Genomic DNA, 22172 nt, shown 5'->3' on the forward strand with positions numbered 1-22172 from the left:
TCTGATCTAATACCCCACGAGACTACAGGCTGAGAATGACTTCAATCAGGTGTTCATGCCCACAGCTATTTTACACTATTCACAGGCAATCCTCTTTTTTTCTTTCCTTTTTTTCGCTGCAGCGTTTTGAATTTTATTACAGTCAATAAATATTTGAAAGCATCTGTGCACTATCCTCTCGTTTCCATTCAAAGCCGATGCATCTAAAGAGATTGTTGATTAAACTACTGCGGTGTTCAGCTACACAGAAGAACAGTAATTTTTTGTTCTGATCATCAAATAAATACCCTCTAAACTGATATATATTTTCTGTGCGTGGTTTTACCTGTAGTTTAGAGCCTGCTGGCCTGCAGGAAATAAAGAACTCTGTGCCAGTGTACTATTAAACAACTACATGGATCACTTTTAAATGATGCTGTCATTAAACTGAAAAGAAAGTGATAATTCCCCAGATCCTCTTTGAAAAATGTTCCATCTGATACCTTTATGGTTTCCATCCAGCGTGGCTGTTTGATTTGATAGTACAGAACAGATCTATATTCGCTCACTGGCTTGTCCCCGGCTCCCAAGCAGATCGCATTCTGAACACAAAAAAAATAATCATGGATATTATTTATTCCAATTTAATAATGAGTAAGAGTGCATGTGCATTCACTTTTAGATCACATTCGTGCTAAATGTATTTTTTATTATTCTAACTTGAATATATAAGGGGATACTTAACGGAATATGACTGAGTAGAAAGTATGTGATTGAAAGTTTAGTGGAAGACAACTCTATAAAGTGATGTAGTGTGACTTGTCTATCATTTTAATAACTAGATTGGTTATATAGCAAGATATAATTAGCAAAAATAATGAATACATACATCAGTGCAAAACAAATAAAAGGTAAACACCAAAGAGGAAAAAAATAAAGGGAATCCAACACCAATATTTAAAGGACCCATATAGTGCAATCAATCATCACTTGATCTCCAGCTCCCCTATATCACTAGCTGATGTGTTTTATGAGGATAATAATCAAACTATTGGGCAACCATACATGCTCTGTGGATAGTGGCATTACCACTATGGAAGACGTCAGCAAGGAAATGTTGCAATATAGGGTGAAGATGATTACTCAGTACCACTAACTAGCAATTAGCACAGACCTCACCTTCTAAGGTGTGTCTATGACTGTCCCCAAATCACACCTATCGGGTCTGGGGTTGTGGACACAACACTAGCGAAGACTGACACAGCCAGATAGCGGTGGTGAAGTCTAAGTAAATGCTGGTATTTACCAGAGCCTGCCGCAAAGCAGGATGATATGGTTGCATTAGTAACCAGCTTATGGCCCCCGAACTGGCCCTTAGCATGGTGGGCAGATCATTACAGGCAGTTAGCTCTGAAGGCAGAATAGTCAGACAAGCCAAGGTCAACAAGATGCAGGTAAACTGAGCAGAGTCATTGCGCAGAGGAAAAGTCAGGTAAAGCTAAAAGTGACAACCAATCTATCAGTGCAGTACAAAGTGAGGATCCAGGTATCACAAAGTCAGAAACAAGTTGGGTCAATAATCAGGAATCAAACAGTAAACAGGATAAGGCGCTCACCAGCTCAGAACAGCAAAACTGATCCTCTGTCAGGGAATAACAAGCAGTGCCTGTTTATATACGGTTTGGAAGTTCAACTCCCCACCTCTGTGTTGTCAGCAATCACTTGACTGCAACTCAGAAGACGTGCATCAGCTGTGCTTTCCATGCTGTGCAGTGAGAGAGTTCTGCATCTAAATATAGGATTCCTGACAACGCCAAGATAATGCTCCCCGCAAAATTATGGAACTACTAGATACCTTCAATCAAGAACTCAGGGCTGTAGAGTTCTTTAGGTTAGTGCCACACTTGCACTCATCCACTTGTCAAGAACGTGATCGGGTATGATCCATTTGATCATATCACCATCCTCTATATGCTTTGTCCTCCGCACACTGTCGCCCTTTGCTGATGATAAATGACCCTTGGAGTTCCTTGCTGACATCTCCTCATACACCATTTGTCATGAAAAGTTACGAAGTTAAGCTATTGTTCCATCAAACACTCCTCTTGCAAGGTCACTGATGTCTGCTGTTGCAGCCATGCTAGCCATAATTATAGGCAACCAGTGCAGCATTTTTACAAATGACCATACTGGCAAAACTACTGCATGGGCCTCAACTGTTTGGAAGCTCTTGTTATCAGTATACTTGGTGTCTTTCATTTACTTAGGTGTTTAAATTTGTTTATGAATATACTTTTCTGACTCAATAAGAAATAAAAACATCAATATACTCCTATACCATGCTTGCTATTTATTCCACAAATACTTAAAAAACAGGATACATAAAATGAGCACTTGTTTTTGCTTCATCTTGCAGGATCTTACAGAGCTATCGCATAACAAAATGATGATGCTCTACCATATGGTACTTATGTGTGTGCTTTTCTGTGATGACAAGTTGAGCTCAAACCTGGGGAAGTTCCAAATGAAAATATTTACTTGCAAGAAGAATATACTCACAGGCATAACCCTCCCTTCTTCATCACAAACGCACATGATCACCTCTACATTTCTCTGTGCGGCTCTGTCAAAATCTCCAGTCAGCAATTTAATGTAAATATCATTCCTTACATCCCCTGCATAAAACAAAGCAATAAAATGGGAAACATGAAAAAGCATTTGTATGTGCATGATTTTACAGGTTCTTACACTGCCTTCTCTGCAGCAGATGCCACAGCAGAAGAATTAATGTTAAACGAAAGCGTCAATATGAAAATACCCCCTTTCTGCCACTGCTATTTTCCTAATGTGATAACAATTTGCAATTAGTGAAATAATTCTATGAAAATCTGCATTGTTATAGACTATGGATGAGAAAAACATTGCAAGATATTGTTGTCTTTAAAAGGTAACTTTTTATATTCATAGCCCCCACTCATAACCCCCTCAAACATTTATTTGTTGATCATAGCTGTAATTCATAAAAAAAAGATTGTGTCAAAAATACTGTAACAGTAACATTGCTTTTAGCTCCTTTTTCATCTTTTTGATCTTAGCAATGGTATACATGAGCAATGTTCAAACAAAGGGATCCATAGAGAGTTCGCCATCTGGTGACAGCGGATGTGATGGCTACAATTGCCGTCACTTCTACTGCCACAGAGCCGCTATCATCAATATATCGACTTCAAGAAAAAGGTTTGGCTTGACTCACGTATTAGTTTAGGTTAAGGTTATAATCTATACATTTTTATTGCATTTGCTAAATATATATGTGGGATTATATATCACATCTTATAATCATACATTTCAGTTGCATCACTCTTTGACTACTTCACAGATGTCACATTCTCTGAATCAAGGCAATGTGGGGTAATTCTGTGGGGTTATTGCTTAAGGTGAACAAAAATAGATCAATAATATATTTTCTTTGATACACATGAAGCAGTTTTACAGTACAGAAGTGCAATCGTTTTGCTTTCAAATGATCCACACGGTTCTAACTGAAGTGAGCGTTTGAACATAACATAGATACATTCATTATAGAGAAGGATGGGTTAGGCTAAGGAAGGGTTTAGTCCGTATTACATGTTTTTTTTTAGAAAGGTCATTAAGTTAATCCGGCAATGAAAAGACAAAATATATATATGTAGTGGCAGAGAGACTGACTTGCCACGTATGTTTAGCAGGTGTGGTGTAAATGAGGCCTTGTAAACAGACCAAACAGAGCACTTGTTCTAATCAGTTTTATCTAGAGAGGTGGGTGGTGTCAGACTCAGGGGCAGGAAGACATGAGTCTTACTCCTGTCAATCAGGTAAGAGTTAGGGGAGGAACTTAGGGGTTACAAGACTTGTGTTCCTTGTGGGCAGGACAAACGGAGATGGGAAAGCTAGCTGATCTAATAAACAGGTGGTTTACTTTAGGACACTGCTAGGGATCATTAAGGAGAAATTGTTTGTTTATGTGCATGTGGTTTGCCATCATTACAAATAAAGCAGACTGCTATTATATCAGGATTATAATAGCAGAATTATCATTTTTTTAATACGGGCACAGCAGGATAAGGAAGTACAGCCCACTCCTGCTTTTCATAAAAAATGATGATTGTAGGAGAGAAAGATGGCACATAGGTGTGTCAAGGTCTCAGTATGCAGTGGACTATGTGAAGTTGGAAGAAAGAGCGTGAAATTAAGTCTCTTAAAGAGAGTTCAGCAGAGAAACATGAGAAAGAGCAGCTACCGCTGCTTGTAAGTTCTGGCTAAGCGCCTTGAGGAATGGGAATTAGTAAAAGAGACTGCCCTGAAAAGAGAGCATAAAAGTAGTCTGATTGCACAGAAAGAGCCAAAAACTTGTGGTCATTGAGCAAGAGATAGCCACATGCAAGAATTGCAAACTGTCAGGGTTTCCAGTATGGAAATCACAGAGAGTTGCTGAAAATAAAAACAGAGTTCTTCATTTAAAACGAGGATCACACAGGTAAATAACTAGATACAGGTAGTGGTAAATACAGCTAGCACAAGTCCATGGGCACTGCAGGTAATAGATGCAGAGTTCAATGAAATTGATAATAAGTGGCAGCGGAAATTTGGAGTAGTAGTTGCAACAATGGGAATCAGATACTGCGCTCAATAAACAATTCTGCATCAGTAGCAGCTATAGAAGACAGTGAATATAGGAAAATCCTCAGAGGCATAGTCTATAAATGACAGGAGCTGAAGGCTTACATATGTGTTGCTTGTAGCAGAAGCTTGATGCTGGGAAATCCTCAGGAGACAGCAGGAACTGAGTGCACCAGTAGCAGCTATAGCAGATGCTGGTTAATCCAAAGGTGGTAGCCGGAGACTCCATGGAAGAAGTACATAGGAGGATGATCAGCAAGTCAGGGTCAGAAATTTGGAGATCCACAGTGGTACCAAGGAGCAAGCACAAGCAAGGTCAAAGAAGCCGAAGTCAGGGTCACAGAAAAAAAGGTACACAACCATAAGCCAATTAGGAGTCCAATACGAGGAAATTAATGAGTTACAGATCACAGGAGTGCTGAGATTGAGACCAGGAACAGCAAACAATTGATGAACTGCCACCAGTCTGCTGGGAAAGACAGACTATAAAGACCAGGAACAGGTCTTAATCCCTTACAGGCTGAATCTGGTATAGTCAAAACAGCATCCAAAGAGGAGATGATATACTGCAAACAGAGGCATGTCATGACACAATTATTAGGAGAATGTATAAAGGGCCATCAGAGTGAAAGAAGAGCAACCATGGGAGAAAGTGGCCCATCAAACTCTATTGAAAGAGATAGACTTTTTAACTGAATCCCTTACAAGTGACATTGTGGAGTATATATTAAAGAGAGATTATCTGACCATAAAGCATAAAGAAAGTGAGCAACGTGTTGCAAAATTAAATGAGCCTCTACAGGAGTTCTTTGAGGCAAAAGAGAAATCCCTTCACTTGTTGCAGATTCTGAGTGGGTAAAAGACAGATGGTGAGATAAATATGATGAAGGAGACTAACTGATAATTGGAAACTCTTACAAACCAATTGCATGATGCCCAGGACCTTGAACAGAAACATGCACAACTTATTAAGAACTTGTCTGTGCACTTTGAACAAATAAAACAAGAGGAAGAGAACTTAGGGAAAGTCAAACAGGCCCTGGAGAGTTTCTGTGTAAGTTGTCTGCCACCCAGACCCGTAACAACCGTTACCCCATGAAATCCTAAAGTTGCCTAACACATTGTGCTGTGGTCGTCATATACAGTTATGGCCAAAAGTTTTGAAATTACACAAATATTATTTTTCACAAAGTCTGCTGCCTCAGATTTTATGATGGCAATTTGCATATACTCCAGAATGTCATGAAGAGTGACGAGATGAACTGCAATTAATTTCAAAGTCCCTCTTTGCCATGACAATGAACTTTAACCCAAAAACACTGCATTTCAGCCCTGCCTCAAAAGGACCAGCTAACATCAGGTCAGTGATTCTCTCACTAACACAGGTGAGAGTGTTGACGATGACAAGGCTGGAGAAAACTCTGTCATGCTGATTGAGTTAGAATAACAGACTGGAAGCTTTAAAAGGCGGGTGGTGCTTGAAATCATTGTTCTTCCTCTGTTAACCATGGTTATCTGCAAGGAAACACATGCAGTCATCATTGATTTGCACAAAAAAGGCTTCACAGGCAAGGATATTACTGTTGGTAAGATTGCACTTAAATCAACCATTTATCGGATCATCAAGAACTTTAAGGAGAGAGGTTCAATACTTGTGAAGAAGGCTTCAGGGTGCCCAAGAATGTCCAGCAAGTGCAAGAATGGTCTCCTACAGTTGGTTCAGCTGTGGGATCGGGGCACCACCAATTCAGAGCTTGCTCAGGAATGGCAGCAGACAGGTGTGAGTTAATCTGCACATACATTGAGGCGAGAACTTTTGGAGGATGGCCTGGTGTCAAGAAGGCCAGCAAAGAAGCCACTTCTCTCTAGGAAAAATGACTGAGGACTGAGGTAAAGTAATTTTTTCTGATGAATCCCCTTTCAGACTGTTTGGGGCATCTGCAAAAATGCTTGTCCAGAGAAGGAAAGGTGAGCGCTACCATCAGTCCTGTGTCACACCAACAGTAAATCATTCTGAGACCATTCATGTGTGGGGTTGCTTCTCAGTCAAGGGATGGGCTCACTCACAATTTTGCCTAAGAACACAGTCATGAATAAAGAATGGTACCAAAACATCTTCCAAGAGAAACTTCTCCCAACCATCCAAGAACAGTTTGGTGATGAACAATGCCTCTTCCAACATAATGGAGCACCTTGCCATAAGGTAAAAGTGATAAATAAGTGGCTTGGGGATCAAAGCATTAAAATTTGGGGTCCATGGCCAGGAAACTCCCCAGACCTTAATCCCATTCAGAACTTGTGGTCAATCCTCAAGAGACGGGTGGACAAACAAAAACCCACAAATTCTGACAAACTCCAAGCATTGATTAGGCCAGAATGGATGGCCATCAGTCTGTATGTGGCCCAGAAGTTGATTGACAGCATGCCAGGGCGAATTGCAGAGGTTTTCAAAAAGAAGGGTCAACACTGCAAATATTGACTCTTTGCATAAACTTTATGTAATTGTCAATAAAAACCTTTGACACTTATGAAATACTTGTAATTTTACTTCAGTGTACCATAGCAACATCTGACAAAAAGGTCTAAAATCACTGAAGCAGCAAACTTTATGAAAACCAATACTTGTGTCATTCTCAAAACTTTTGTCCATGACTGTATGATCAGAAAACACCTAGATCTGTAAACATGTTTGGCAAATTTTAGTCACAGTGGACAGATCTGGTTGTTCAGGGGCTGTGCGCAGATATCACAGCATAATAGGCACCCAATACATTTGGGTCTGCTGACCACACCAGCACCCACTCCCACACACGTGACAATGCCTATCCAATTTCGTTAAAAGTAATCACATCCTGACTGACCCATTTTATATCAGCACTGGATGTTCTTTCTTACATTATGTTAAAAACTGTATTCTTATTAGTTTGATATTGTCTTTTGTGTAAAAAAAAGTAACTAGTTAGCCCAAATGTGTTCATCTTATCTTGAAAAATCTTGATCTAATAAACACCATGGAATACATGTTTGAAAATCAGGTTTTTATAATTCTTGATACATGTGAGCTCTCCATTTTAGGCCTTGTGTGTCTCACTGCATTGCCTTTAAGTAGAATTAGAGACAGGTGTAAGTGTAGTATGAATAAACTTTTATTGTTCTCTTATCTAGTACAAAACAGTATAAATTTTAAACACATACTTATAAATGTCTGCCACACATCACTGTTTTCAGAAACGCAAGCTTTCTGCACGCTTAGTACGGGGTTCTGAAGCGATTTACATCCAGGGTGAATTATGATAAACTAAGTTGTGATGACCTTTAGTTGCATAGAGAGCTACTATCAAACAAAATACCCTGACATAATATACCTGGCATAATGATTTCAGGGAACCCCAACTTTCTTGCAACCACTGTAGTTCTGTCCACGAGATGAGGGTAGTCTTTCCGGATTTGAACAGAATCCCCAACCAGCATTTTCACTGTGACCCAAAGACCTGCAAAAACAATAATACATGATACAAAAAGGAGGTGGAGGCGGAAGAAGAGGAAGAAGAAGAGGAATAAGAGGAGGAAGAAGAGGAAGAAGAAGAAGAAGAAGAAGGAGAAGGAGGAGAAGGAGAAGAAGAAGAAGAAGAAGAAGAAGAAGAAGAAGAAGAAGAAGACCGGTCAATGTGTGTTAGTGTATTCCAGGTTTGGCAAGATTATTGAGAAGGAGCAAATATACCTACTAAATTATATTTACATTGTTATATCTTAGCTTAACTTAATAAATTAATATATGGTTATGATTGTTAAAAGTACTTTATCATTAACATGCTACCTTTTATTACTTTGAATGGGAAGCCTTGGAGCTAAAGGAAATGGGCAGAAGGAGACCTTGGGCTAGATTTACTAAACTGCGGGTTGGAAAAAGTGGAGATGTTGCCTATAGCAACCAATCAGAATCTAGCTATCAAAATGACAGCTAGAATATGATTGATTGCTACAGACAACATCTCCACTTTCTCAAACCTGTAGTTTAGTAAATATACCCCCTTGACTAGGATGGGGACCTGGATGAAATATGTGAAGTAGTTTTATATGGGGGATCTGGTCATGTGTCCACACTCGTTACATAAATACTAGGTTTTCCAATGTTCAGGCAGCCAATTCAATTTTAACGGTAGTGAAATGTTCCCCTCGCCTGTCCCTGGTTTTAGTGCTATATTCTCCAGTTTTCCATGTTGGAGTATTCTATTGGATTGCAAAATTGTTTTGTTTGTACACTTTAACTGATGATCATATGGTGACTTCTATGTAAAATCATGTTATGTAGGAATGTAAAATCATGTTATGTAGGACTGACCAGTTCACTAAAGCGCAAAGACTTCACTTAACGGCTGACATAATTAGCTGCTTATCTGGTGTGTGGTGTTTGTGTAAAATCTAAAACTGCCAATTTTATTAGTGGTGTAAAATATATTTGCTGGATTTGTTTTTCGAGGTTTATGAGCTTCAAATTTGTGGATAACTCTGGAAAATTATGTCGCAATGCAAAGGATGCAAATGCATTTATTAATTTATTTTTGTGTGTCAGAAAAATGCTGGCTGCTTTTGCATGTATCAAACAATTGCCCCCCAACCCCCGGCAATGCAATATGGTTTTGTCAAGGTGTAAATTTGTTTATGTTTTGCTTTGCTTCTAACTCCAAGCAACCAATCAGATTATAGATATCATTTATTTAGTACATTCTACAAAATGACAGCTAGAATCTGATTGGTCACTATAGGCAACATTTCCATTTTTTTTAAATCCCCGGCTTGATAATTTACCCCCAAATGAGGCCCACAGAGTTCAATAGCCTATCTTGGAATCACATCGATTGAGTTTCTGCCTCGAGGAAACGTTTATGATTATATCTAATAAGCTGCATTCTTGTTCTTTCTCTCCCCACTTAAGCGGACAGATGTGATTGAGTGTGTGGTTTTTTCTTTTTTTGCATTTATTTTATATGAGCAAAACTTTAAAATAAAGGGATGATAGAAAGTATGTTAAAAGTAGTGAAATGATAATCATCTTATAAGTAATACAGTTAATTATAAACCAAGTAAAAATGAATTCACCTTGTCCACCACTGTCTCCCTTTAGTGCTGTGACTTTGTTAAGAAGGCTGTGCAAAAAATCGTTCTCCGCTACAACCCTAAAGAAATTTAAAGAGGAAGTGACAATAAAACTCATCAAGCACAGAAAGCATAATTTACAATGCCTTAAAAAATAAATAAATAAATCGTTAGACAGATACACACAACTTGCACGGGCTCTTTTAATTTTCATCTGGAGCTTTAACCCTTGCTGCACATGGATGCAGGTCTATTCTGTTTTCGACCAAAAAGATACAGAGCAGCAACCATGTACGATGAGGGTTAACACTGCAGATCATTAACTGAGCGCAATGGTGCTCGTAGAGTTAATCATTATACCTAAAATAACACATTTAGCAATTAACAATTAAGAAGGTACAAATAGCTCAGGAAGGTGGTGCTCATCTAACCTACATCATTGTGAGGCAGTTCAGTGATTGGGTTGATAGTCGTAAGATAATAGAAAAGCTCTGCACAGACTACAGATTGGTGATAGTCAGTGATGTCAGAGAACACATAAAATAATATGCTTTATTATTTGTGCTTTGTGACCTATATCAAATCCCCTCTTACACTACTCAAACATTGTTAGGTAGCTGTTTGTGTTGGATAGTGAAGATAACAGCCAAATTATACTGTTTACCTTCATTTGTGATATTTTCTATTTTTACATTTAGTTGGCCTTTAACTCATGATAAATATAAAACCAATAGCATTCAAATGACCCTAGCAATGGCATTTACTTATTTAAAAGTACTTCCAAAATGACTCATATCAAATATAAGCCAATTATTTATTTTTTCAGTTTTAATTATCTTCTGCTTCTTCACTGCCAGCCCAAGCCAGTGACATTCTATGCAAATAAAAGGAAGAGGAGATTGCACTTGAAGATATTACATACACCAATAAAATGATATTAACCCCTTATTGTTGGAATGTGACCAACCCAAAAATTGCCAAAATAGGGCCTGGGAAGGAGTTAAGGCACCCTAGAAATGTCCATGTTCTTAAATAGTGATCAACATTTCTGCTATTTTGTATATACAATTTTCCACCTCTCTCCAACACCTTCTCTCCCCTATCTCTACATTCTCATCCCCTGAGATGGCAGTACCCCATTTTCACCAAACCTTAGCAACGGCCCTTGATCAAGTGGCTCCAGCGACACCACATACTACACGTCGACTTCGATGTCAACCGTGGCACACTAAAGCAACACGAAATCTTCAAAAACTGTCCCGTAAAGCAGAACGTCACTGGCGTAAATCTCGCGCCTCTAATGACTTCTTCACATATACTTCTGTCTACCACTCCTATCGAAATGCTCTGGACACTGCAAAACAAACATACTTCAAATCTCTTATCTATGCTCAGGCTTCTAACCCCAAACGCCTTTTCAATACATTTAAATATCTTCTCAATCCTCCCACCCCGAACCCTCCATCTACTATCAGTGCTCAGGATCTTGCTTCCTACTTCAAGGACAAGATTGACATGATCAGACTAGAAATGGTATCCTCTTCCTCGACAAGCAATCAGCTCAATTCCTTCCCGCTACCCTCTGACACCCTCTCTTCATTTGACCCTACAAATAAAGAGGAAATTTCTACGATCTTCTGATCTTCCTACTCTACCTCCTGTCCTCTTGATCCTTTTCCCTCACAAATTGGTAGATCTCTGTCTTCTGTGCTCATTTCACCTCTAACTCAAATCTGTAATCTCTCACTCTCTACTGGCATCTTTCCATCACTATACAAGCATGCAGTGATTACTCCTATTCTAAAAAAACAAGATTCCGACCCAAACTCTCTATCAAATTACCGTCCCATCTCTCAGCTGCCGTGCCCCTCCAAGCTTCTAGAGAGACTTGCCTACATTCGCCTCACACGCTTCCTTTCCGCTAACAACCTGTTGGATCCTCTTCAGTCTGGCTTTCATTCTCAACACTCCACAGAGACTGCATTGACCAAGGTTGTCAATGATCTGATCACTGCTAAAACTGAACGCCATTACTCTCTCCTAATTATCCTGGATCTCTCGGCTGCATTTGACACCGTTGACCACTCTCTTCTCCTACAAACGCTGCAATCCCTAGGTCTTTAAGACACTGTTCTATCCTAGTTCTCATCCTACCTTTCCAATCGCTCTTTCACTGTTAATTTCTCTGGAGCCACCTCTGCTCCGCTTCCCCTATCCGTTGGAGTACCACAAGGCTCAGTGCTAGGTCCTCTGCTGTTCTCTATCTATACCGCTTCTCTTGGAAATCTAATAAGTTCCTTTGGCTTTCAGTATCATCTCTATGCGGATGATACCCAAATCTATCTATCCTCTCCTGATCTCTCGACATCTGTGTTGTCCCGTGTAACTGACTGTCTTTCTGCCATTTCATCTTGGATGTCCTCTCGCCAACTCAAACTTAATCTTTCCAAAACAGAGTTAATAATATTCCCACCCACCAACAAGAGTATACCTGACATTTCTATCTCTGTTGATAACATGACCATAAATCCCACCGCACAAGCTCGCTGCCTAGGTGTAATCCTTGACTCACACCTATCCTTTGTTCCCCACATTGACTCTATATCTAAATCCTGCTACATACATCTAAAGAACATTTCCAGAATTAGCACATATCTCACGCAAGACACTGCAAAAACCTTAATTCATGCACTCATCATCTCCCGCATTGACAATTGCAATTCCCTCCTTACTGGTCTTCCCAAAAACAGACTCAAACCTCTACAATCTATTTTGAATACTGCGGCAAGACTGATTTTCCTTGCAAATCGTTCTTCCTCCGTTGAATCACTCTGTATGTCTCTACACTGGCTGCCTGTTTTGTACCGAATCCAATATAAAATACTTTAACTAACCTACAAGGCCATCAACAAAGCTGCACCAACATACATCTCCTCTCTTGTCTCAAAATATTTCCCAACTCGGCAACTCCGTTCTACACAAGATCTGCGTCTCTCATCCACCCTCATTACATCCTCCCATTCCCGGTTACAGGACTTTTTTCGGGCTGCCCCCACTCTATGGAATTCTCTCTGTCGCACAGTAATACTCTCCTCTGGTCTACAAGCTTTCAAGCGTTCTCTGAAAACCTACCTCTTTAGACAAGCTTATAATATTCCTCAGCCACCCTCTTAACCTCGCTACCTTTAGCCTGTTACACAATTTCACACAAAACAACTACCCCCTGACCAATATTGTTGTGTGACAGGTTCATTTAGCTTATGAGTCACTTTTACCTTTGCAGTCTGGCTGGGCCAAAATGCAAAATGTAGACTTAACCTCATGGGCTAGATTTACTAAGCTGCGGGTTTGAAAAAGTGGGGATGTTGCCTATAGCAACCAATCAGATTCTAGCTTTCATTTATTTAGTACCTTCTACAAAATGACAGCTAGAATCTGATTGGTTGCTATAGGCAACATCCCCACTTTTTCAAACCCGCAGCTTAGTAAATCTAGCCCCATGTGTCAATCTACCATTGTCCCATAGATTGTAAGCTTGCGAGCAGGGCCTTCTCACCTCTTTGTCTGTTTTACCCAGTTTGTTTATTAGTTTGTTATGTTTGTCCCCAATTGTAAAGCGCTGCGGAATATGTTGGCGCTATATAAATAAATAAATGATGATGATGATGATATAAGGTGCTCTTTTCACTACTTAGTTCCCTGGGCAGTGTAATTTAATATTTATTAAATAAAACGCAAAAGACAATACATTATTGCTAACGTCAGTGAATATGTTTTGATTAGAGATGCTCGGGCTTGGTTTTCGTAAAACCAAGCCCACCCGAAAATAGCTGATCCGAGTACTTTCACACATCCTCGGAACTGAAAACGAGGCAAAACGTCATTGTCGCTTTGTTGGATCTCGCGAGTTTTGGATTCTATCAATCCTGCCCTCCACTGAGATCCTGCGCCATTTCACAGAGAGACATAGAAGGGGTAGCAGGGTTGATGGCAGTCTCCAGTGCAGTTGGGCAGCGCCATAGCTCACACAGAAACAGGAGAGGTGCTGAAAGATATTATAGGGCTGGCAGTGATCTTCAAAGGCTCCAGCGACATTGTACTGTGCCAAAGCTCACCCAGAAAGTGAAACATAAGAGGTAGTAGTGTTTAGTGTTGAAACAGAATTTCCAACAATAGGGCTGTCAGTGTTATTAAGAGCCTGCAGTGACATTCTACTGTGCCATAGCTCATACATAAACAGGAGTGATGACAGTGTTCTTGTCACTCTCCAGTCTCCAGTACATTGTTCATGCCACTCTCCAGTAGCATTGTTCTTGTCACTCTCCAGTCTCAGTCATGATATTAATCCCTCTAAGTCATGTGCTAAAGCCTATGTTCAAGTGCATAGTGGTTTTAAGTGAGGGAAACAAAAATGTAAAAAAAAGCTTGTACCTTTTTAAAGAAAAAACAGTTCTCTAATAAAGGTGAAAGTTTACTGTAGAAAAACATAAAATTGCCAACATGCCATTCTACCCAAAATATTAACAAGCATACCAGCATCAGATAGCTTCTTTCTCTCAGCTCCCAGATCCCAACACCTGCAATCTACACTGTCATCATCCTCACCCTCATCAGTGTGTACATCATCCTCACACATTACTAATTCATTCCCGCTGGAATCCACCATTACAGAAGTCTCTATACTTTGATGTAATTGCTGGTAATGGCTTTTCCTGTGGAATTTGTAGTTCATTTTACGACAGAGCTGTCACGTTTTTTGGGCAATTCTTTTAGGCCAGACCAAATGTCAAAATGTTGTTCTAACTCATCTGCATCACCGTTGGGTGTCTTGGAAATCTATGTTTTTTCCTAGCATAAATTGCCAAAGAAACTGAGGGAGGATGAGCCTCCGTGTCATGTACCCCTTGAGCTGTCAGCCTGCTGACCAGGAGCTCATTGCATCTCTTGAGATCTGGGTCAGTTGGAAAGAAAGAGAAGACATAGCTCTTAAACCTAGGATCATGTACAGTTGTCAAAATGTAGTGATCCGATTTCAAGATGTGCATAACTATTGGATCTTGGTGAAGTGAATAAAATACTTCTTCTACAAGTCCTACATAGTTAGCGGAATTGCTTTGTTTCATCTCCTCCTTCAATTTCTCTAGCTGCTTTTCCAAAAGTCTAATTAGGGGAATCACTTGACTCAAGCTAACAGTATCTGAACACACTTCACAGGTGACCAGTGAACATCTCTAATTATAATGAAGGCACCAAGACCTGTTTGGACTGTACTGTGCATTGGGCCTCATTTAGGATGAGACGCATTGGGCCTGAGTCAATAAATTTTAAATGTGGGGACAGATTTATAGTTGGGGTAGGGTATGTCCTAGATCAACTTAAAATTTTAGTGTAAAAATAAAACTATCAAGTATTTGTGTGCTAGATGAAAAAACAGCCAGTATTTAACTTATATGCAAAATAATAAACACATTTGCACCCCTTGCATTGTAACATGGTGTGTCCAGGAGCAAACTTACTCCATCTTTTTGCTTTGCTCTCCTGAATGACTCAGTCCCACTGTACGCTTTGAACGTACATGGAAAAATTGTGCCGCAAATAAAGCATATTTAAGTATGTATTCGAGTCGCACTAATCTCAAGATACGTTCAACCACAAAACACAACAGTAGTTCTGCCCTATGTGTATAAATGGGTATAATCACCCCCCACAATAGCGTAGAGATGCAGCTTAACAGTATTAATAATAAATGATAAAATTCCATTGCCCTCTTTGTACACAACATAATATAATGCAGAGTCATCTACGCAAGAGACTAATGAGAATAGTGCCTCGGCCGTGTTATTCATAAATGTGAAAGTCACCTTTTCCATATAAAAAAAATTAAATACAAACAAATTATAATGATATTGCATATTAAATGTTTGAGGAAGTTTACCTCCTCTATTAGTAGAATTAGTAAAACTAAATAGAAGTAGGAAAAGAGCCCATGTTGAGAACCAACATACAAACCATGAGAAGTGGTGGAGTTTGCGTTCTTAACAACAGGGTTTTGCCAGGGATGAAATCTAACTGGTTATGTTATAATTTTGCAGACTGCTTAATTCCAGAACTGTACAGATCTTAAAGAAACAGTATGCTTTGTATAAGCACATAATATATAGCATATGCCACAGCTGTAACATAGACAGTCCTGTGAGGAACCAAATGTGCTTAAGTGCAGCCTGCTTAGTTTATTCTTTTAATCCTAAAGTACAAATAATTTATTATGCTAATGCAACAACAACAACTATAATTAATAATATCAAATTATCATTGCAATACAGGTAATATTTAGCATATTATTTAATGCATTCCTTCATATAAATGGCTTAGGGCAAATGATAGCAGTTGCATCAATGTATTCGGTGCTCTATCACTGTAACTCTTTATTCTAATACTTATGGTAAAGTCTCATTAATGTATGTTATCTATAGTGTTGAAGCAATCAAATACTGAACTTCCAAGCACTAGGACTGAAGAAGAATATTTTTAGTTTTGCATTTCATTCCATAGTTATACTTTAATCAGTGGATATACAGGCCTCACTTAGCTGATCTATTCCTGCTGTGCCCAAAAGGTAATAAAAGCATAGAAAGTACCAACAAATGCAGAGCTTGATATAAGTCAGTCAGTTTCTTTCTGAAGCACAGAGAAGGCACCAACTAAACCTCCCTCACATTCTGATCATTAGCAATTGTAGAACAAACTTTCTAATATCACTTGACATTTCCCACAGAGCTTGAAATACTGTCCTTAGGACAGGGATAGATAATAATTTGGGTAGTGCTGTCCTTAGTAACTTGACTAATATATTCATGCATTTGATCAAACTAGTTGTAACATCTTTTCTTCTTGCAAAAAAGCTTTTGATTAGACTTTTGTGTATTCGCAGCGTTGACAATAACATCTCAGACAAAATGTCTGGCACGGTCTCAATGGATTGCTGCCAGACAAACAATATTAACAACATTTATAACAATAAAGTGCTACACAGGAAATGCTGAATTGTTAATTAACGTAGCACGGAAAGGTTAATTGTAATACAAGTCACACAGTGAAAGATGTTCATATTCTTATTTACACCATGAGGCAACCTGTTTTCAAGTGAATATGTAAATTGATAAAAATATAGAGGATGATTCCTCTTTTGAACTGATTGACAGGTAGTAATATTTACTTACCTCTCTGGGTCTTCTTGATGTCTCTTTTCAGCTCCTCTCTACTGACTGCTGTGACGTTATTAATTATATGATGTGAGCCAGGCTGCAGGGAGCCTTTCTTCCTTGACACGGCTCTCTGTCTGGGAGCCGGGCATCTGGTGGGCAGGGACTGGAGCTACTGCTGCATAGAAATAGCGCCCGCTACCTCCCTTAATTCACTGCAGAGTCCCCCTCCACTATTAAATTTGTTTGGGCCCAGGGCTGTTGGGGACTCACTCTGCTGTTGGGCCCCATACTGGTGTACTCCCTGTACTACCCTGATGGTGGCCCTGACATCAATTATACCCTTTATGTACAATTTACTATGTAATTACTGTTACAACTATACTAATTTATAAGTTTCTAACATTGTATGGGTGCTATAACACAGATTAAACCAGGGTACATGACTCCAGTTCCTATGGGGTAGTAATAGTCCAAACCTTAACTTATCACAGGAGAAACACTATGGGGCCAATTCAATTCTGCCGAGAATAACGCGGCGTTGGCAGTTTTACAGTTAATACGGTAAAACTGCGCATAATTACCCTTAATACGGTAATTTCAATGGTGGATTTTTACTCGCTGTTCCCTGAGCTGCGAGATGAAATCCAGGCTAAAATTACCGTATTAACGGTAATACTGTTATCGCTGCGCTATTCGCGGCAGAATTGAATCGGCCCCTATGACAGGCAAGCATGCTTATTCAAGGGTAGTCTTAACACCTAGTAGCCTTATTGAAACTTAGTTTATAATGTCTCAATACTTTGAAAAAATTTGATTTGCATCTCTGTAATATTTTCTGTTGAAGTCAGCAAATTGGATAAAGTAATTTCAATTAATATCGATCAAACTTCATTGTTTTTGACTGAAAATATGCGTAAAGGACGCTACGGCGTGGAAGGGCGTATCCAGCCGCAACACGTGGCAATAACAGTTTTTACACTTTTATACACATTTACACAAACACACACATTTGTAATTAGTACACATTAATTGTAGTTGCAGCACATAGTTATTTATTTCAAAATATAGTGGTATATATGTTTAATATTATAAGTTATATGATTGTTAGTAAAACTCAAGGTTCAGGTTGCAGGAACTGTGTCATGTTTAGTATAATTCTCACTCTCCTAATATAGTTCTGCATTTTTCATGTGACGTATTTGATGTTATAAAGATGTTAAACCTCACAAAGCAATTCTGTCACTGGTCAGTTTGCTTGACAGACATCTGACTTTAAGGTACTAGCCAATGGAAACATGGTGACATGTAAATATGAAAGCACATTAGGACAAAAATATGCAATGCCATAGATTCAAAAGGATATTTCTGCTGGGAATGTATTTAATTCATCCCAGAACACCTTTAAATCTAAGTATTAATACTACGTTGATGTACTTTTGAAATTAGAGAACTACTTTTTACTAAAAGTACATCTCCCTAATATAATTAAGTATAATGCAGACCTGCTCAAAAACGTATATAATTAAAGAAGTCTTATGCTATTGGGACATGAGAGCTGCTTATGTGAATGTCTATAGTATAGACATGACCACTTTCTACTAAGCACTCGCTCTATTCTTTGCCCCGGCCTTATGGCTGGGCGAGAAAATTTTTATACCAAGCCCAGCCATTAGGCTGGGGCCGTATCCACTCGGCACTATTTATTTTTTTCTTCACGTTTGTCACTTTTTCTTTTGTGTTCACGTTTCCGGATTTTATTGGGTACGGGTAGGCCCTTCTGGGCTCCTGTCCCCGAGACGATCTAGGGGAGGCTGTGTGGCCCTTAGGCTCCGACCTCCCTGAACACCCACGTTGGTCCTCCCCTTAGGGGGTGGACTAGTTGTTAAGCCCTGGGTGAAGCTTCGGTGGATCCCAGGGGCTAAAGGGACCCCCCTAGCCTCGCAGCGAAGGGGGTCTGAAGACCCTTGCCCCCTAAGGGACCTTTTTGGTTCCGGGGGTCGGGGACCAGGGCCCTTTCTTTTTAAAGAAGGGGCCAGTACCGTACCCCTTGTGCACTTTTTTATGGTTTTACACCTTTTTTGGGCACTTTGGGTTTTTGAACGCACGTTCCCAGGCTTTCAATAAAAAAAAAAAAAAAAAAATAGACATGTAAGTAGTGATTTTCTCTACCAGTGTCACTGTATTAGACAACTGTTATCAAACTTAGAATTCATGATGCATTAATCTGCAAATCAAGTGTGGAAGCTGGCTATGTGTATAGCCATAGTAAACACATATCAACATCATCCTCATCATCATTTATTTATATAGCGCCACTAATTCCGCAGCATTATTGGATAGCGACAAAACGTGCATAACAATTTGGGGGCTCGCAGTGAAAGTTATGCTACTGGACAATACGCAAGACCTATGAATTTCGGTTCCGCAACAAAGGGTGGATTGAGGCATCATATACGGGTAAGAACGCAATGTGTTCAATACCTGTTTTTCAGTCTGTGTTGTGAAACCAAATGTCCGTTTTTGCATTTTCTAAGGAGCGCTAACTTGAATCTAGGGGACAAAAGAGAAAACTGTTTCTTTTTATTGTCATTTTTGCGTTTAATGTATTGCATTGCTTAGCGTATGTGTACTTCCTGCTTAGCGTATGTGTATTTCCGGTAGATTTGCCATGTGGTTAAACAATCGTTTTGATAGTTTGTTATACATGCATAGTATAATCACTTGTTAAAGCCTCTGAAACGTTATTATTATTGTTGGGAACTTGATTTTCTGCGCAGAAAAGGTGTATGTTGTGTGATTTTGTGACTTAAATACAATAAGGTTTGATCTATTGTTGAATAGAGTGTCAGTTGCTGTCTGACGAGGCAGGTGCCCAACTGGTGAACGGTATATTAGGCAGGTATACTGAGGGCGAAAACAAAGGATGTTTTCGCAAAGCGCGTCCAATAGTAATTGCAACGTTTACTGATGATTACTATCTTTAAGCGGTGCAAACTGACCACACAGTAAGGCCGTGATTGTGACTTGGGATAGCAGCCTGGAGGAATTATGTTGGCAAGGCTGAATGATAATTCAATTTGGTGCTACCAGTGATAATAAACTCAACAGATTTGTGAAAAGACAGGTTATTGCGGTATTCCTGTGGTTCACGCGGATATTTCTGTGTTAGGGGTCCTCGTTTGGTGCGAGAAGGAGTGAGTGGACGCAGCACGAGCAATTCGTCCAAGGCCATTAAAGATCTCTAGCGGTAGATTGCTTGTATCAAGGATTTGAAATTGTTTGCTGGAAGGGACAGAGCATTGCGGTGTTATCTGTGGTCAGCATAAAGGGTATTGTTCAATATGGGGGCTAAGCATACGCTAGAGATGGCCGATGTACTGCCTAAGGAAGGGCCTATTGGTTCAGTGAGATTTCTTATGTGTAAGAAATATGCTGCATACGCAACGGCGTATTGCGACACATGGGTCAAGATGACCAAGTATTGTGTTAGGCCTTTCCCAATGATAGTGAGTTTTAATTCAGAGGTACTAAATAATGTTAAAGATAAAGTGTGGTTGATTAGGTCATCAAAAGTGAGAACTAAACATGATGATTGTTTGAAACTGTGGCAAATGGAAGGCAACACGTGGCAAAGCAGCGTGTGCACAGCGGAAGTAGCCGTGGCGAAAAGCGTGCGCACAAGGGAAGTAGCCGTTGAGTAGTGTGGAGAACTTAGCGCAAGCGCGCCCCCCACGGCCTATGCAGTAGGAGGCGTAAGTACAGCCGTTATTAAAAACGATAAAAAAAAAAATTGCTAAGTTATATCCTGTTTTAAGTCAGTTTAAAGCAAGTATTTCTGAAGAAGAGGATGAACCCACTGTAATTTCAGCCATTGCCCATGCTGTTAACATGCTAGAGGTTTAGCGTAAGTATGGAAAGGGAGCAGCACTGGCTGAGATAGGTGTGAGTAGTGGGGTGACCACTAGGAGGGAAAACATCCAAGGTACTGAAGCAGCAATTCCTGTGACTAATCCTGAACTAGTTGGTACTTATCCTGTCCGCACAATAGCAGTTCCTAATGGGAAAGTGGATAAGGATGGTATAGTCCCTGTAAGAAATGTTTCAATGCATTGTCCCTGGACTAGATCAGAACTACGTTCCATTATGACTGAATTCCCAGATCTTAGAAAAGAGTTGGCTAAGTGTCAGAAGTTTGTTAAAGACTTAGGAAACGCACACGAGCCAACCAATAAGGATTGGCGAGTGGTGTTGAGGGCATGTCTTCCTTCCAATACTAAAGTAATTTTTTTTTTATTAAAGATTGTTTGTTGGAGGAAGACAACACCTTGACAGATGAAGATAATCAAGAGAATATTGAGAAAATTGTCTCCCATTTAGCCATCTATTTTCCAGTAGTAGTAAATTGGAGTGAGATTTTCACAATTAAACAAAAAGATAGTGAAACGGCATCAGACTACTTTTCTAGGGCTCTTACATCAATGACACATTTTACTGGGATAACAGATAAAAAGGAGAATCCAAATCATAGGGAGGTGGCTGTAACAGTACTTATGGATGGTCTAAAGGAAAATTTAAAGGCAAGGGTACAAACCTCATTACCTAATTGGAGAGGCATCACAGTAGATTCCCTTAGGGAGTCTGCTGTGGAGCATAACAAAAATATTTTTGAAAGAAGGAAGAGAAGAGTTATAGGTTGATGACGTGGGGTGTATACAAGCTCTAGAGGGAATGCATGCACGACCACCAGCATACAACCCACATAACAAGAAACATAGAATAGTCAGGTGTGACAACTGTAATGAAGAAGGACATCTCATGAAAAATTGTAAAAAGGAAAGACCCAATACACATAGGGGTGGGACACAGATACACACAAAGGAGAAATTCACATAGAATGGAAGACTCACAGCTACCCGCGCATATAATAGCAGCAAATGCTGCGCGGGAAATCGATAGTCAGGGGTCAGGTCATACCTGTAGTCTACAGCCAGTGAGGTTAACTGAGAGTCTGAGGGAAGAACCTACAATGATAGTTGAAATAGCTGGTAGGAAACAAACTTTTCTTGTAGATACAGGGGCAGCCAGATCTGTGATAACCTCTCCTTTCAATCTACAAGTGACTAGTAAAACTATTCCAGCTATGGGGGTAACGGGGAGAGTGTTACATTACCCTTTAACTAAACCCACAGAAGTTACTATCGGGCCTCTGCATACCAAGCATTCGTTTCTCTT

The 22172-nt window shown here is 39.6% G+C and overlaps 1 protein-coding gene across 2 annotated transcripts in view; it reads right to left on the bottom strand.

Moving 5' to 3' along the window:
* DOCK2 (dedicator of cytokinesis 2) overlaps window positions 1-22172 on the bottom strand; it is a 699501-nt gene that overhangs the window by 507458 nt on the left and 169871 nt on the right. For both annotated transcript variants that reach the window (XM_075209814.1, XM_075209813.1), the window contains exons 12-15: window positions 9739-9815; window positions 8004-8129; window positions 2539-2654; window positions 483-581 (exon numbers count right to left, since the gene is read on the bottom strand). In XM_075209814.1, the coding sequence (XP_075065915.1) occupies window positions 483-581; window positions 2539-2654; window positions 8004-8129; window positions 9739-9815 (418 nt within the window). The remainder of the gene's footprint in view (window positions 1-482; window positions 582-2538; window positions 2655-8003; window positions 8130-9738; window positions 9816-22172) is intronic.

This window comes from Mixophyes fleayi, chromosome 4 (assembly GCF_038048845.1).
Source record: "Mixophyes fleayi isolate aMixFle1 chromosome 4, aMixFle1.hap1, whole genome shotgun sequence".
NCBI classification, from domain to species: domain Eukaryota; kingdom Metazoa; phylum Chordata; class Amphibia; order Anura; family Limnodynastidae; genus Mixophyes; species Mixophyes fleayi.